The 16801-nt window shown below is 47.1% G+C and overlaps 1 protein-coding gene across 1 annotated transcript in view; it reads left to right on the top strand.

Annotated features, from left to right (window-relative positions):
* Positions 1-364: 364 nt before the first annotated feature.
* Positions 365-16801, top strand: part of SLC1A1 (solute carrier family 1 member 1) — a 77473-nt gene continuing 61036 nt past the window's right edge. The window contains exon 1 of the mRNA XM_034647082.1: positions 365-678. Coding sequence (XP_034502973.1) covers positions 588-678 — 91 coding nt within the window. The 5' untranslated portion in view covers positions 365-587. The remainder of the gene's footprint in view (positions 679-16801) is intronic.

The raw sequence follows: 16801 nt of genomic DNA, 5'->3' as shown, positions 1-16801 counted from the left end.
AGGACCCATTGCAAGCCCTGTGTCCACAGACCATCCTATTGGTGCCTCACCTCCCGCTACTCCGAGAGAAGAGTTAATAATACGGGGGGCTGGGGGGAGGGTGGTGGATTAGAGGTGAGGTGAGAGCTCACAAAGTCCTGTCCTGCCGCCCCCCACCCCAGCACTCTCTCTTCCCCTCCCGCTAGGGGCTTCAAGCTTTCTAGACGGCTGGCAAATCCGAGGCTACGGCGGGAAGCAAAGGGCACCCACGACAAAGCTGTTTCCCTCACCTCTCCCCACTCCCCTCGCGGTGCCCAGGGGCTGGTGTGGAGAAAGCGGAGGGGAGGGGGGTGTGCAGGAAAGGCCCAAACACAGCGGNAGGAGCCGGGCGCGCCCGACGCGTACTGCCGGCGAGGGGGCCCGGGCGGCGGGCGTGGCGCGCGGTCTCAGGTGGCAGCAGCGGCGGTGACAGCGACAAGCGGCGGCCGCAGCAGCCTGCGCGCACCCTCTCCCCGGCGCTCCCGCATCCCGCCCCCACTGCGCCGCGGAGCCTCCGCGGGTCCCCGCGCGCACGGCCGAGCTCCGCGCACAATAGCTCCGCTCCTGCCATGGGGAAAACGGCGAGGAAGGGATGCGACTGCAAGCGCTTCCTGAGGAACAACTGGCTGCTGCTGTCCACCGTGGCCGCGGTGGTGCTAGGTGAGAGGTGTGGCGGGGGGGGGGCGCGCGCGNGGGCGACGCGCGCGACCTCACGCGCTCCCAGCGCCCAGGCCGCGTGCGGGGTCGGCGGGTGCGAGGGTGGGCGAGGCGCCGCGGCTGCACCTCGGCGCCCCAGTCGGCCTCGGAGCCACGCGGGGGCTTCCCCGCCAGGGTGCCGATGTCTGCGTGCGAAGAACAAAGCTCCTCGGGGACTCCCATTTGGGTGCTCCACGAGCTGCGGGTTTCTTCTTTACCCGAAATGATCAGAGGGTCTTGGAAGGGGAAGGGGAAGCTCTGGGTCTTGCCGTTTGGAAGCAAACATGGTTTATTTTTAGGTTTTCAATCCTGTGTGCTCTCCCCCCCCCCCATTTTTTCCGGAACCGTGCTGCCTGGACAGGGATGGAGTGTGGATCCAGTGTGGTCCTCGGTTGGACTGGAGGAGGCACCTTACTCTCAGGGATGGCCGCCCCTCCCCCAGGGGAGGAAGGAAAAGGATGTTGCCACCAACCCTGGGCCAAATTCTGCCCCAAACTCAAGGGGTGTGCAGCTATGGCCCCTGCGGAGGTCACTGGGGAAAGAGCTAAGAGAACTCACGTTTCTTCCTTACACACCCTGGTAATCTGCCAAAATAGCCTCCTTGAGCTTCCTTGCTCTCCACATTGTTTTTCTATTGAAAATAATTTTTAAGTCCTATTTGCGTGTTTTTAAACAAGGATGTATTTAAATGATTCACTCCTGACAGATTACTGGACTAAGCGGATGTCTGAGCCATTGCTCAGAGGTATGAGTTGTTCCTATTTTGATTATGAATTTGTGCCAATTTGCCTGTCTTACAACTTGGGCTCTGGGATGTACCCCTTAGGGGCTGGAGTCTGTCTCCTTTCCTCCGTGAGCTGAGGGGGGGGGAAGGAGACATGACACCCAGCAGGTGAGATTCCTTTGAAGTCCCCATCTTTCCTTTGGAAACAGGAGCTGGGTTTGCTGAAAAGGGGGTGGGGTGGCAGCCTCCGGACCTCATGCGCCTTCTCCAGGGACGCTTCTAAATCTCAGAATATTTGGCATTGCCTACTCCCACTCTTGATGCCCTACCCCTCAAAAACCTGTGGAAGTTAACAGAATCCTCAGAGTCAGATCTGTTCCTCCAGAACCTCGTGCAATACAGTCTGGTTTCTAGTAAAGAAATAACATCTTGGAATTGCCTTAGCAGAGGCCGTTTGTGGGAGGAAAGGAGAGAAGTAGAGAAGCAAGTCCTTCTTATCTGCTTAACTCTATTTCCCCCAAGGGCCAAGTGGCTTAGGGGTTTTTAGGGAAGGTTTATCCTGCCCCCACTACATTTAAATAATATACCACAGAGAGAGTGATTTGATCTCCCTGCATCCAAACAGATGAGATGGCCTTGTTTGTTTTCCCTAGTGTTAAAGAGTCCAGAATTAATTGTTAAGCCCTTTTTAAGGATGGTTGCTGGGTAACTCAAGGCCAACATTTCCCTCCCAATTCCTGGTGAAAGTGGAATAATCTTGGCTCTTTAGTGGAGTTCTCCAAAGGTACTCACCTGTTAACTAAGTGTTGCATACCACTGTTCAGTTTACTCATTCACAGGAAGCTGGTTTGGAAAGGATTTTGAGAAGTTGTTCCCTGGCCTTTGGAACCTGTTGCAAAAATACAGCTTCAGAGTTAAGAGGGATTACATGCCCATTTTGCAGATCTGGCCTTTGGCATCAGGGCACTTTCCAACAGTTTTTAATCTGGGTGAACCACAGGACCTTGAATCAGATGCTTTTCTCAAGAAAGAAGAACAACCATATAAAAATGCCAAGTGCCCCACTGAAGTTTTTCTGGACATTTGCTCCTCCAGGGGCAACACAGGGCTATCCTGAGGGTTTCCGTTCCTGGTCTGAGTAGTGCCCTAAGCCTAAGCCTAAGCCATCTCCAGTGTGCCCACCACAGGCACCTCTCCGGGTCTTCCTTTTTTCTTTTCTTTCTCCAGGGTGCTGGGTCTGAGTGGAAATCATACTTCTGTGTAGTCTGCACGAGCTCAGCTGTTTAACCAGAATGAAATTCCAGCCAACTTAAAACAGTGAGGCTGAGTCCATTTATAAACTGATAGTAAGTTTATTTTAAAAGTCTTAATTGGTAACAGAAAATCACAAGCTCTTGTGCAGCCTGCATTCTGGACATTTTTTAAGAAGAAGAAACTGTTAAATTTATTAACTACCCTGACAGAATCTCATCTTCTGGTTATAAACGTCAAAATGTTTGGTCCTGCTATAATTCAGCAGTCCTGACACTCTAAAATATTTTGATTATTGAAATGAGGGGCAAAGGTTTTTATGAGCCAGCTTAAAGCCTCTAATTTTTCAAGACCTAGGATGTGAGAGGAAATGCAGTTGAAGAGAATTTTTTACGAAGATATGGGAAGAATTAACCCATTTTGTTTTGTGCCCCATAGCCTGATTCTCAATTCGTTTAACAGGCAGAAATTCTAAGGGTAGAATTTTTGTGCTCCAAGTGGGAATTCTGTCCAAACAGAATCACTGTATGTAAAAAAATTCTGTGTTACAGCATTCTGATTCAAGTGACCCAGTAACGATCATATCGTGTACAGACTTTCCTCAACTTAGGATGGGGTTAGGTCCCAATAGGCCTATGGTAAGTTGAAAATATCAAATATCATAATTCAAAAAATGCATTTAATACACCTGACCTGATGAACAGCATAGGCTTAGCCTATGGTTGGGCAAAATCATCTCATGCAAAGCCTATTTTATAATGAAGTGTTGAATAGCTCATGTAATTTGTTGAACACTGTAGAGAAAGTGAAGAACAGTGGTTGTTGGGTGCAGAATGGTTGTGAGTGTACTGGTTGTTGACCCTCTTGAACACGTGGCTGCCATGCCCAGCGTCACGAGAGAGAATTGTACCACATCTCCCTAGCCCAGGGAAAGATCAAAATTCAAAAATTTGAAGTCCAGTTTCTATTGCACAAATATTGCTTTTGCACCATTGTGAAGTCGAAAAATCCTGTCGGGGCTGTGAGTATCGTGTTGGTAAAGCACTCGTGGGATCCTCACTCCATTCACAGCATACAGCTAGAGCTTTCTATCCAGGGCGTGCTTTCTTTCAGCTGTTTGAAAAACGTGATTTCCACCTTACGGATTTTCAGGAAAGGAAGTAGGTGTTATTTACATGACAGAGCTGGCAAGCTTATTCATTCTGAATAATTTTCTTCAGAGCGCTAAGGAAGCAATCCTTTATGGATTCAGATTCCGCTGTTTGACCTGGAGACCAATTCTTTCACATTCTTAGTAATACCCTTTCCCCAGTTTTGCGTCTCCTACGCTGGGGCTCTTGCAACATGTATTTGGCAGTCTCTTCCTCTGTTCCTGTGTGTCTGCGAAGCCTCTGATGACAGGGGCTGGCTGCAGCTCACCTGCACAAAGCCTTTTGTGTGGCAACATTCCAGAATGTGTATCATTACTGATAAACCTCGTTTGGTCTGGCAACTCCCATGCCTGGTACTGCGGGGCCTCTAATCCTCCATCTTGGAATACACTTGCAGCGAGACCAACACTTAAGTCGTGTGTTCATTCAGGAGAGACTGTTCTGGAGCCTGGGCACACAGCAGTGAACAGAACAATCAAAAGCCCTTTCCTCATGAAACTTCCGTTCAAGTGCAGAGAGGTAAACCATAAACAGAATAAATAGGTAGACTGCAAGACAGAGTGTGTCAGATGGTGAGAGCACTCTGGAGTAACACAGAGCAGGGAGGGGCTGGGAGGGGCTTGCGCTTTTCAATAAGGCCATTGGGAAGGCCCTGCTGGAAGGTTACCACTGAACGAAGACTAGGAGGTGGGGGAACAGTTGCACTGATATCTGGGGAGCATCCTGGCTTGCCTGAGAAAGAACAAGGGGTGGAGGCAGGGAGGGGAGGCAGGAGGCTAGGAGGGGAGAGAGCAGAGGGAGAGTGTGGGCTCCTCGAAGGACTTTGACTTTTATGGGGAGATGGGAAGCCACTGAGAGGTTCTGAGTGGAGCAGCGTGGTCTGGTTGTATTTTAATCAGCTCACCCCGGCTGCTGTTTTGACCACAGACGGCAGAGGCAGGGGCCGGAGCAGAGCTAGGTGGAGGAGGCTGTAGGGTGCTTAACCTGCCGTTCATTTGCCTTCTCATACTTCTCTAATCTCATTTCCATCATGCCTAGTGAAATATTAGGAAATGCTTATGAAAAAAGGCATTGAAAATGTTTTGCAGTATAAAGTAGGTGTTGCCTATATACATATGAGGAAACTATAAAGTTGCCCACACATGGATGAGGGAACTGCAGCTCAACAGTCATGGTCACTCCGATGAAAACTGGTCCTCCTGTTCCTTTCCTTCCCCTCCTTTGTGCTGCTTCTCTCTGTCTTGCTCCCCAGCTCCCTATCATACCTGGTCCTTGCTGACCCTCCCAGGAATCACGGTAGTGTGGCTGAGCGCCGTACTGGGGTGGCATACGTTGGTCTATATTGTCCTTTTCTCCCCTGTGACTGGGAAGGGACAGAAACATGCCTCCAGGACTCTGCTTATCCCAGTGTGTGCCTTTGGAGGAATACTGCTCCCATGGGACTTGGCAGACTCATCGGCCAGGCTGGCCTCCAGTCTGGGCTCAGACCCACCCTTATGCCTCTGTTCATGAGGCTGCCCAGCTCTTCCTTCGACCTTCAAAGTCTGCCTTTCCTACCTTCTAACAGAGGGGTTGGGCATGACTGCGACACAGGGTATGATTGAGAGATGTGGAAAAACAAAAGGAGCAAGACCGCTGAGGAGGCAGAGACAGCTCCTGGAGGGCCTAGAATGCCATGCCGACGAGTTCGGACATGGTCTGAGGGTTAGGTTTGCAATGACACGGTCAGAGCTGTGCTTGGGAAAGATCACGGAAGCAGATGCATGTGGCAAATGGATCCTGGGAGGGCAGCCTTGCAGGTGGGCAGAAAACCGAGGGGGTTAATGTCCATGTCCAGACAGGGAGAGCTGGGGGCCTTGGCTGCATAGCTGCAATGGGAATGGAAAAAAATGATAGTTAACTCGAGGTGCTCACCAGTTTAAGCTGATGGCGAATGGCTGGATTTGGTCCTCCAGGGGAAGGATATGGCAATCTCTAGCAGGAGAGGGAGTCCTAGAAGTGGCACAGACTTGGAAAAGAACTATTGTGCGTTCCCACTGTGCAGAAGGAATATCTACTTGTATGCTTTACTCTCTAGTTAGAATCTATTATTATTATTTTTTGTCTCCCGCACCAATCCATGAGCCTCCCTGAACCCACGGCATCTGTCACAATGCGTGGTGGGCTCAATACATTTGTTGATTTGTTGAACTATTTATGACCTGGAGAGTAAGACATTGTCCTTGTTTATTGAGCGAATAAATGAGCCCAAAGCTTAGCTTGAACTCCATTTTCTCCATGAATTCTCTTCTACCTACTTCAGCATTCTCCAATCTGCATCAGTAACCCAGATCAACACTTAGTCCTACATATATATCAAGCATGGTCATCTTTTCTTCCTCAAACTAGATTATAGACCTCTTGAGGGCCAAAGGACCCCTATTACCCCTAGCATATACTAGAAAACGAAATGAGACCTTAAAGTAATGGGACTGAATTTTCAGACCTCTTTAAGAAAGTGCATCTGATATTTAAACTCTCTGGGCCTTTGTTTTCTTATCCAAGAGAAGAGGGGTTTGGATGAGCTGGAAGAGCAAGGATTTCATTCACGTGCCAGCTCCCCTTTATAGATAGTGGACTGTCTGGTGGGATATGTTTGTTGAGAAAGAATTGGAAACAGAAGTTCTGGAATTGATTACTGATGTCTGCCAAGGGCTTAGGAACAGAGAGTAGGGGCACGTGTCCTGCATACTTGTTGACCATGGGTTAGGAAATCTCTGCAGTTCCTTCTAGCTTTAATCCTTTTGCTCTGTGACTGTCTCATCATTGTTCCTCAGTTTATTGCTCGGAGCCAGAGGAACTCTGCCATAGGATACTAAGCGAGTAATAAAGGTCATTATGGGAGGATGAAATGATCTTGATGTTGAGTCAGTTGTAAACCTCTGTGACTTGCGTTTAATAATGTGAATTGTAAAAATAAATAAATACTGTAATTTGCATATGGGGCTATTACCAGGGCAGGGTTGAGTGTCAGCATTAGATTATGCAGGAGTATGAGGGCTGATAGACTTAGGTTGTTCCTGCATATGTATACATATCTTGCCTGTATTTGCTTCATTAAGTACTTCAGAGAAGAGGTCCTTTAGCTGGCTTGGCCCAAGTTCCACTTATTAAAGAATTAGGAAAAGAGTTTTGGGCTTTGAATGTCCATGCCTGATGCTTTCATTGCTGAATCCAGATTGGAACCAAGCAGACTTGGGGACTCCTTAAAGAGGTTCTGATTTTCGTTTGTTCTCTGCATGGTGTATATACACCTCAAGCCTATCAAACCAAAACCCCACACAAAGTTATATGAACACAAAATTATAAAATGACTCTTTCGAAAATGATCACAGGTGTTAGACTCTGCCCCACACCTTATGTCGTATTCACATTCTTAATGCCATCTTTAGGAGGACTTTGAAGATGAATTGCTAATGTACAGAGAAGGGCAAAAGAGAAAGTGTGTGTGTGTGGGGGGTAATGTGTGTATGTGTCTGTGTCTGTCTGTCTATTCAGTTTAATAGAAAAGAAGTTTAGGGGCACCCAGGTGGCGCAGTCAGTTAAGCATTTGACTCTTGATTTCAGCTCAGGTCATGATCTCAGGGTCCTGGGATCGAGCCCCACATAGGGCCTGCATTGGGCTCCACCTGCAGGGATGGTTTGCTTGAGTTTCTCTCTCTCCCTCTGCCCCTCCCCACCTGTTGGTGCTCTCTCTCTCTCTCTCCCTCTCTCTCTCTCCCTCTCTCTCTAAAATAAATAAATAAATCTTTAAAAAAAGAGGAGAGAAGTTGTTCATGGATATTCAATATCTTATTAGATGTTGCTTAATATGAGACATTGGTTTTAAAATGTACCAAAAAAAAATAAATAAATCCCTGTAGTATCGAAGTTATCCACTTGTCACAAATTTGAGCAGCAAGCATAAGCAATAAAGGAAACTTCAAATGAAGACACACAGTGTAGAAAATTACCGTGTGCCAGATCAGGATACAGCAGAGCTCGCATAGTAGCTCTGATGGCTAAAAGCCTGGCTAGGTCAGACAAGGTGTGCAGACCTGGGATGAGGAAATCGCTTTGGGAGCAAATTTTCTTCTGAGCACTTGCCTGTTAAGAGAGAAAGCTTTCCACATTAATTACTTGCGAGAAATTGTGATTACCTTTAGCAGAGCTGAGCCTCCAGGTAACTGTCCTGTGGGGAGTCAGCGACACGCTGGCCGGGTGCCAGGGAAGCTGTGTTCGCCTGAGGATCTGCGGATCTCCCCCGTGTCGGTGCTGGAGATCTGGAGTCACGTATGCTGTGAGCACTGGAGCACTCTCGAAGAAACGAATTCATTTTCGATGACATCAAGTGGCCCATTTAAACACCCCTGCAACAGTGTGTTAGAGTAGCAAGGGTTTTCAGTGACCTTTCCTATTTAGAATGTTAAACATACATCTAATAGCAGAGAATATTGGAGACGGTGACTATTAAGCCAGTAATTCACTTTGGAGCTATAGTTTGGCGCATTGGATAGATTTAGAAGGAGCTAATTCATTATACTTGCTGAAGAAACAGCCCAAACTGCAACAAAGAACGCTCTGTTGTAATTAGTACACTCCACAGTAACACCTCTGTTGATGGAAAGAAAGTGTTTCAGTGACTCACTCGTTGCCAGAAATGTTACTACCCTATGTTCGAAAAATATCTGCCAACTGCCTGTTCCATTACCAGAGGTAGAATATTTTCTTTCCAGCAAATACTCCTGCACTTTCCGGGATGGGTGGACCTTGTCCCAGCCCACAGACGCTTCACGCTGTTATGTTCTGGGCTGTCCAGCCGCCCCCCCCCGCCCCAGCCCTAGTTGTGTGAGTTCTGGGCAGTGGTCCCCACTCAACCAGGATGAGGAGGATGCTGTGCCTCGTTCCCCAGCACAAGACCCAGAGCCAGCACTGAGGAGATGGGACCCTCCCACCAGTTCCTCATGTGTGGCCTGAGGTCTTTGTTCCCCCAGCCCTTCTTGGTCTCATGATCCCTAACTGTGTCCACAGATGGGACAGCTGTCACAGCACATCTTCATGTGTCCGGGAAGGGTCCTGACTTGAGCATCATGTGACTGCATGAGGTCTGCACGTTGATGCAAAGAGGTGGCCTTGGGGGCTGGAACTTCCATTCAGAAATGACCAGAGAGGGTCCATGCTGTGTGTTTATTCTTAAAACTGCGCTGAGGCAGTTACTTGGGTCCAGTGCCCTCAGGTTTTTAAAGCTACATTTACTTACTCAACTAAGAAGGAAATCCTTTGAGAAGAGAGCTTAAGTGAGATTATATAATCAAATTATCTTTCTACCACTCTTCTGTTGCTCAAGAGTTATCTGGTTACTTATAATTCAGTAAAGAATTAAGTCAGCAACAACAAAAAATGCATCGTCATCAGAAATACCTAACCGCAGAAAGCCTAATCTCCAAGCCTCTTCCCACTTCTGGAAGATAAACTGATTTTGCTCAATTTCCCTGGGCACTTCATATGCTTCAGTATCTTCTGATTCCATTAACCACCTTACAGGTTTCATACAAGATTCCCCAAATTATGAGACAATGAGGGAGACACATTTTCTCCTTTGAAAAGTTATTTCTCTTATAGTTTACCAAGCCTACGATTTGCTAACATTTGTTGAAGGCTTACTGTGAGTTTTATGCACATTTATTTCCCATTGAACCCTGAGTATAATGAGGTAGGAAGTTTGCCCTTTTGCAGATGAGGAGAGGGAAACATAAAAGGCTTAAGTCCCGTGACTGAGGTCCCCGTCAAAGCTGGGATTTGTACCCAGGACTGTCTGGCTCCAAAACTGAGGTTCTTAACCACTAAGCAAGACTCCTTCCTCCTAGCAGACCTTGATACAACTACAGCATAGTTCAAATGATTCTTGTAGACTTCACTTTTGTACAGTGACTAAATAAAGCCTGTTCACCCCCTTCTCCCTCCATCCCTTGCCTGTATCTTGGCCCCCCTTTATCCTGTCCTTAACTTGGGGAGGTCCCCAGCAGTTAGCCTTCCCAGATTCTCCCCTCATAAACCCTTTGTTTGAATAGGGATTCTGGCCAAGCTTGGCTGGTGGTTGCTTTCCCTGGGAATGTTGTACTTTGCTGCCCTAATACTTTTTTTTTTTTTTAAGATTTTATTTATTTATTTGACAGAGATAGAGACAGCCAGCGAGAGAGGGAACACAAGCAGGGGGAATGGGAGAGGAAGAAGCAGGCTCATAGCGGAGGAGGCTGATGTGGGGCTCGATCCCATAACGCCAGGATCACGCCCTGAGCCAAAGGCAGACGCTTAACCGCTGTGCCACCCAGGCGCCCCCCTAATACTTTTGCTCATAGTTTCATGCACAGTTATCCTACTCATCCTTGAAGATGGATCACCTAATTCCCACTCTTCCTGTATAGACTTCTCTGCCTGCTCAGCCGGAGATGATCTGCCTTCTCTGTGCTCTTGTCACCTTTTATTTACATCCACATTGCATATGCACCACCTCCCCAAACCCTGCCCTGTGGCAGACATCACTAATCGATTACTGCACTCTTAATCACGGAGCTCAGTTATGGCTTCAAAATCCCCAAAATTATCCTCCAGGCAAGCACTGTCAATCAAAGGGAATAGGCATGTAAGAGGAAAGGTGTTATCTATGATTGGGAAGATCTATTCATTTAGCAATCAGTTAAGAGCTCAGTTCAAAAGGAGCAAATATTAATGTTACTGGCAAAAGTTGCAGGATGAAAGACTGTGTTTCATCTCAGTGTCAGAGGCAGTGCACGTGCGGACACCACTACAGTAGCCCAAGGGTAGTAAATGCTGCAAGAAAGCTACATCTTGCCTTGGGCCTTAAAGAAGAGAGGTGGAATTGAGAAAAAGTTCCTAAAGAAGGCCAGGAATGGCCTTGAGCAGGTGTGGTAGGATTCCTGGCTGGATGATTGGAAATATTACAAGAGTCCAGGTCGAGATAACGATAGGAGGACAAAGGCCCATAGCCTGTCTTATGTCCAGTTTCGGCATCATGTGCAACTACTATGTAATCAGCGTGTTGCTGTGTTTTCACAACTTCTCTGTCTCACCTCAATTTCCTGAAGATAGGGAAAAAATGCCGTCTCATTTGGGTCTGTTGTACTCACGGCATCTAACACTGCACCTGCTTTGTAGAAGATGCCCCAAAATCTTTTTTCACTGGTTACAAAACCTCTTTCATTAAAGGAGAAGTAAATCCTTGGTGAGCCTCTCTCATTGGTCCCCGGGCTAGCCACTTAGTTGTATGAGTTGTTTTGTTTTGTTTTGGTCTAAGATTTTATTTATCTATCTGAGAGAGAGAGAGCACAGAGGGAGAGGGAGAAGCAGACTCCCCACTGACATGGCCTCAAAGCTCCCAGGCAGAAGGGCATCTCCCTACCCTGAGGAAGGTGTCACCTTCTCAGGAAACCAGCCCCAGAACCAGCCCGATTTCCAGGGAATTCTTTGGACCGATTAGAGAAGATCCATCTGGTCTCCCAAATTTGGGCCATGGCATAAAGTTCAATCAGCCTTGAGTGATGGGATTTTTTTGAATGTGGTAATTAGCAATTTCTATGTCTGTTTGTGAATTTATTTCTAGGTTTCTCCCCCCACCACACACACACACACATTTTTTTATATCCTTGTCCAAATTCTGCCTATTTCTTTCTTTGTCTGGAGATTATTTCTCTGATAAGGAATTAATTAGCCTGTCTGTGCTGCCTGTTCCACATTAAAGTCATTAAAGTCTGGAGATGGGTTTTTACTTTTTTATTGGCAAAAGCTAATTGTCAACCAGGAGAGGTAACAGGTCTGCTCCATTTCTGCTTCCTCTTCATCGATTCCCCTCTTAACTCCTGAAGAATTTCCCGAGGTTTCCTCATGTGGAGGAACTTCTCAGTTCCAGGGAGGGATGGAGATAGAAATGTTGCCAGTTCAGAAGCCACAGATCTGAGAAACAAAGTTTACATCTACTGTTGTTTAAGTAGGAATGACTGAATAAAGTTTGGTTGCTTTTTCAACCTCAAGTAGTGACCGTAGAAGTCAGAACTTACGGAATCTAAGATCTAGAATTCTGAAGTTCCCTGGACATTAGGGCTCATCCCAGAGGTTGCATAGGCTTTGTGTTTGCTGCCCTGGGCTCTGGGCTCTAAAGGAAAGCCTTAGCAGATAACAGCAGGTGGGTTTGCGGCTGTGGTTTTTTCCATTTTCTCCTTCTCCCCCTTCACAGCCTTCCCCCGCTCCCTAGGCAGCATCTGTTGTGCGTGTGGGCAACACCGAGAAAGGGAGAAGAGCCTCAAAAACATTAAACATTCCAAGATTCCAGAAGTAAACAAAGCCCTTAAGTATGACTATGAAAAGATTACACTCACCATGTTTGATTTGGGGGGGATCTCTGGTGGTCATGTTAAATGTGTTTATGGTTATTTCTAGACCTTCTGTCTAATCCATTGTTGTTCTCAAGCTAATCATGGGCAGGTACTTTATAAACCTGCAAAGTGCCTTATAAATGTTTCTTACTGTTTCTCATTGTTTTTGGGGGCTGCAAATGGGGCAGTTTGGATCCTGGGTACAATGTTATTCCTTGAAGACACTAGTATACAATGTCATCTTTGTGTGTTTTTCTGGAGCCCTACTCTCATCCTGTATGAAAAGGCATCTGGGCTCCTTTTAGTGGCTATCTGGCATGTTTAACATTCTAAACAGGACTGTTCTTTCACAAATAATAATCAAACAAGTTGGCTATCTTTGCTTTTTTACTTCCGGTGAGGATTAAGAGAAGTATCCAGGGTATTTACAGACAGATTCCTGACCCAACCTTTCAACACTGGAGACCACTTTCATTTTAATTTTTTAAATACCATAAAATTCTTCAAATACATCTTCACTTGACGATAAAAATAAATATTTCTGTGGTCCTTCTGAGGTGGGGGAGGATAGTTCAGAGTTACAGCTCCGCAGAAATTAAGGCAGATAGGTAAACGGTCAGCAGCCAGGTGGCATAGTTGGGAATCATTAGGGACCAAAGTTCAAGGTGACAAAAATTTTCCAAGCAGAGGTGAGGAGTGGCCAAGGAAAGTCGGGGAGTCCCACTTACTTAACCTTCTGGGTGCAAGGTTCCTCAGACTGGTAATTCCAGGCTTGGGACAGGTCTAGAAAATCAACTGTATTTCCTGCCTTCTTTCTGACAGAGGTCCCTCTCTTTCTCTGCTCTCAAATTGCTCCTGACTAAAACCAGCTGTGGGAAAGATGGTCAGATTTTGTTTACTCATAGGGAGAAGGCTTCCTGAGATTGTGTAATGAACCCAGAAGGTGTTTGTGAGAGTCGTAAAACTGGTTATGATAGGTAGTGTTTCGAGACATCTAGCGTTAAACCCGAGGAAAAGGTGTGTCCTCCAACCAGAGGATCCAGGGCCCCTCCAAACCATATGAGTGTGGGCGAGGGTACTTACAGCTCCTTCAGTGACTTGGAGGCCAAATATTTGCCCAGGTACCAAGGAGGGGAGAGAATAGAGTGAAACCACAAGGTAGATGAAGGTCTTTCAGAGGTATGCATAAAACGAGCTGAGAGCTGGCATCATCCTTGAGATTATCAGAAATGGTAGAAAATGGGAGATTTTAGTCAAGTTATAGATGTGTATCTCAGAAATAGCCCAACCACAGAAGTGTGGGACTGACATACCTTTGAGGGATAGAGAGGCAGCTTGTTCCTGGATTGAAAGGTTCACTCACAGCTGGCCTCTAAGCCAGTTGATGCTTCCTGTAGAGGCTAGAGTCCTGTGGGGTGGTCCTACAACTGAGCTTATCCTCACTTGAACCCAAGGGGCTCTTTGGACTCCAGGGGCCCCAGAAGCCTGGGAGAAGTTCAGAGGCATAAGAACCAGGTACCCAACTTCTCATGGGTGCATTACCTTAGCCATTGTCAAAGGGAGACAAGCCCATGAGTAAGGAGATACTGGAGAGGCCATATTTATGATACCCCTATGGGTTGGACAGCCCTGGAACAATGTGGCAGAATTCACACCCACATTCCTGTGGCCCAGTTTTCATGCTCCACCAGTGGCATCCTCTCTCCACGGTTTCCTCCTGCCTTTTGTAATTAGGTGTGTTGAGTAAAGAGTAGAAAATGCAGTGGCCTCCTAGGCCCATGCGTTGCATGGCGGTTATGCAGCCTGGGTTCAGTTCAGGGCAGCAGATGGTGATCAAGGAGCTGTGGAGGGTCAGTCTCAGTGCCAGGGGCAGGGGAGTTGCAGAAGGGAGAACAGAGGTGAGGGCATGGGCCGAGACAGAGGTCTGCAAGAGGGGGTAACAGACGGAGATGAAGCTCAGCAGGGCCAAGAACAGTTTTATCACCTGGGGAGAGAGCCCAGGAAAGGCTTTCTGGAGGAGGCGACATTTTAGCTAAGTTTTGAAGGGCGTGTAGGAGTTCACTAAGGCAAAGAGAGAGACAAAATGTTTCTTTTGGAGGGGAATCTATACAAAAGAGGGCACAAAAGCAAGGAGCATCTTTAAGAGATAGCAAGGAGTTTGTTGAGACTATATATGATGAGACAGGGTGGTGAGGACATGGAGTCCTGTATCATTTAGGGACCAGTCAGAAAACACAGGGCCCACCCACCTAAAACTGTTTAACTGGGGTGCCTGGGCGGCTCAGTTGGCAAAATGTCTGTCTTTGGCTCAGGTCTTGATCTCACGGTCCTGGGATCGAGCCCCGCATCATGCTCCCTGCTCAGCGGGGAGTCTGCTTCTCTCTCTCCTTCTGTGTGCCCTCTCTCTCTTTCTTAAATAAATAAATAAAATCCTTTTTTCTTAAAGTGTTTAACTGAACAGAGTTTAATCAAAGGACATTTACTGAGTTAAGCAGGGTTAAGGAAACCAACAAAAGATGGTAAGACACCCAGGGCTGGGATGCCTGGGTGGCTCAGTCAGTTAAGCATCTGTCTTCAGCTCAGGTCATGATCCTAGGACCCACGGGAGCCCGAGTCCCACATCGGGCTCCTTGCTCAGTGGGAAGCCTGCTTCTCCCTCTGCCTGTGACAAATAAATAAATAAAATCTTTTTTAAAAATCTTAAAAAAAAAAAAAAAGACACCTAGGGCTAATAACTGTGGGAAGCTATTAGTGCCCCTATACCTGCACAGGCAAGGGGAGAGGGCAGTGTTACCACAGCCCAGCGAGGGTTGGGGCTGTGGCAGAGGGACCTCGTGACGGTACCCGTATAGGCACAGGAACACAGCCACTCCTCGAACCACGGCAAGGCAGAGAGGGAGTACAGGTGATAAACACCCCAACCTCTCTCTCTCTCTTTGATCTACAGCTAGTGCCTCTCCATGGCTAAACTCAGCCAAAGGTAGAGGGCAAGGAACCCTTGGTTACACACTTTGTAGAGATCAGCCTCCTGGGATATACAGCAGGGCAAGAAAGGACAAGTCTGAAAGGCAAATAGAGAAGAACCTGCCTGGAGCCACATGGCATCGAGTGCTAGGAGGTTTTCTCAGGACACTATTATACAGAAAAGGGCTGAAAAGATACAAGGTCTATGAATGATGGTGGAGAGGTAAGCTTGATAATGTCTAGTGATACTGGTGGCCACTGCTTATGAGCCTCTCTAACTCTATTACCAGCATGACCATCCTCCTGCCTTGCCCTGTCCCGCAGACCCATTCCCTTGGCCTCCACATCTAGAGAGCCTTGCCCCCACATCAACCAGCCTTTCTTCCATGCAAAGAGGACAAATGCGGTTGATGGTGGAAGCACCCAGAACACCAGGGACACCTTCTCTCCCCACCTATAATTTAGGACTCTTCTATTTGGAAGTGACAGAAAATCCAGGTCAAACAGGCTTAAGCCAAAATCCGGGGGGGGGGGGCGATGAGGCATAGAATTTATGGCTTAGATAATTTAAGAGCTCAGAAATAGTAATTGGCTTCAGGTACAGAGGATGCAGGGGTTCAAACAATACCATCCGGCCTGTTCTGTGTTTACCTATCGGTTCTGCATGCCTGTGTCGTGTTCACCCTCGGGCCAGACTCCCATTGGTGGTGAGATAGTCGCCAGCACACCTGAGGGATTCCATTTCCCTGTTCCACACCCAGCAGAGGAGAGAAAGTTTCTGCTCCGGTAGTTTCAACAAGACTCTCGTGCCTTGGCCTGAGCCTCAGGCAGCCCTAATTGGGTCATATGTACCCATTCCTCCTCAGTCAGTCCTGGGATGAAGGGAATGTGGTTGTCTGGTTGGCGGGGCTGGAGTCACTCCCTCATCCCACACCATTTCCCCAGTTCTGAGCTAGTTACAGGTGCCACTGCACCTGGGACAGAGCCAGAGCTGGGAGGTGTGCTGGCAACAGCAGGGACAATGGATCTCTATCAGGTGGCAGTTACAACAAGTGCCCTGCCTTTTACCCTTTGTGTCCCTACGCTAGTTCCTGAATGCAATTAGTACATAATCATAGGCCAAGTTTTATTGAATTCATGGTGTTACAGAAACGTTTGAAGTTGTTCAGCTATTCACCATCTGCCTTGAAATTGATTAATTGTAGACAGAAACCACTTTAAAATCTGAGAGAGGGGAAGAAAAATTAAGCAAGAGTGACAATTGAATTTTTGCTTTAAACTCTTAAGAATTCTATTTTTGAAAGGCCTACAGCTAATATCATATTTAATGGTGAAAGTCTGAATGCTTTCCCCCTAAAATCAGGAGGAAGGCAAGGAAGTTCATGCTTACCACTTGTATTCAGTAATCTCACTGCGCGCTGAACCAGTCCCATAGAAATAAAAGGCACAGGTTGAAAAAAAAGAAAGAAAACTGCCCCTACTCAGAGATGACATGATTTTCTACCTACGGAATCCTGAGGAATCTACAAAATAACTCCTAAAACTGATAAGTGATTTAGCATATTTGCAGGATACAAAGTTAAGACACA

Source organism: Ailuropoda melanoleuca, chromosome 17 (genome assembly GCF_002007445.2).
Source record: "Ailuropoda melanoleuca isolate Jingjing chromosome 17, ASM200744v2, whole genome shotgun sequence".
Lineage (NCBI taxonomy): Eukaryota > Metazoa > Chordata > Mammalia > Carnivora > Ursidae > Ailuropoda > Ailuropoda melanoleuca.
This window is presented reverse-complemented; position numbering and strand designations above follow the sequence as displayed.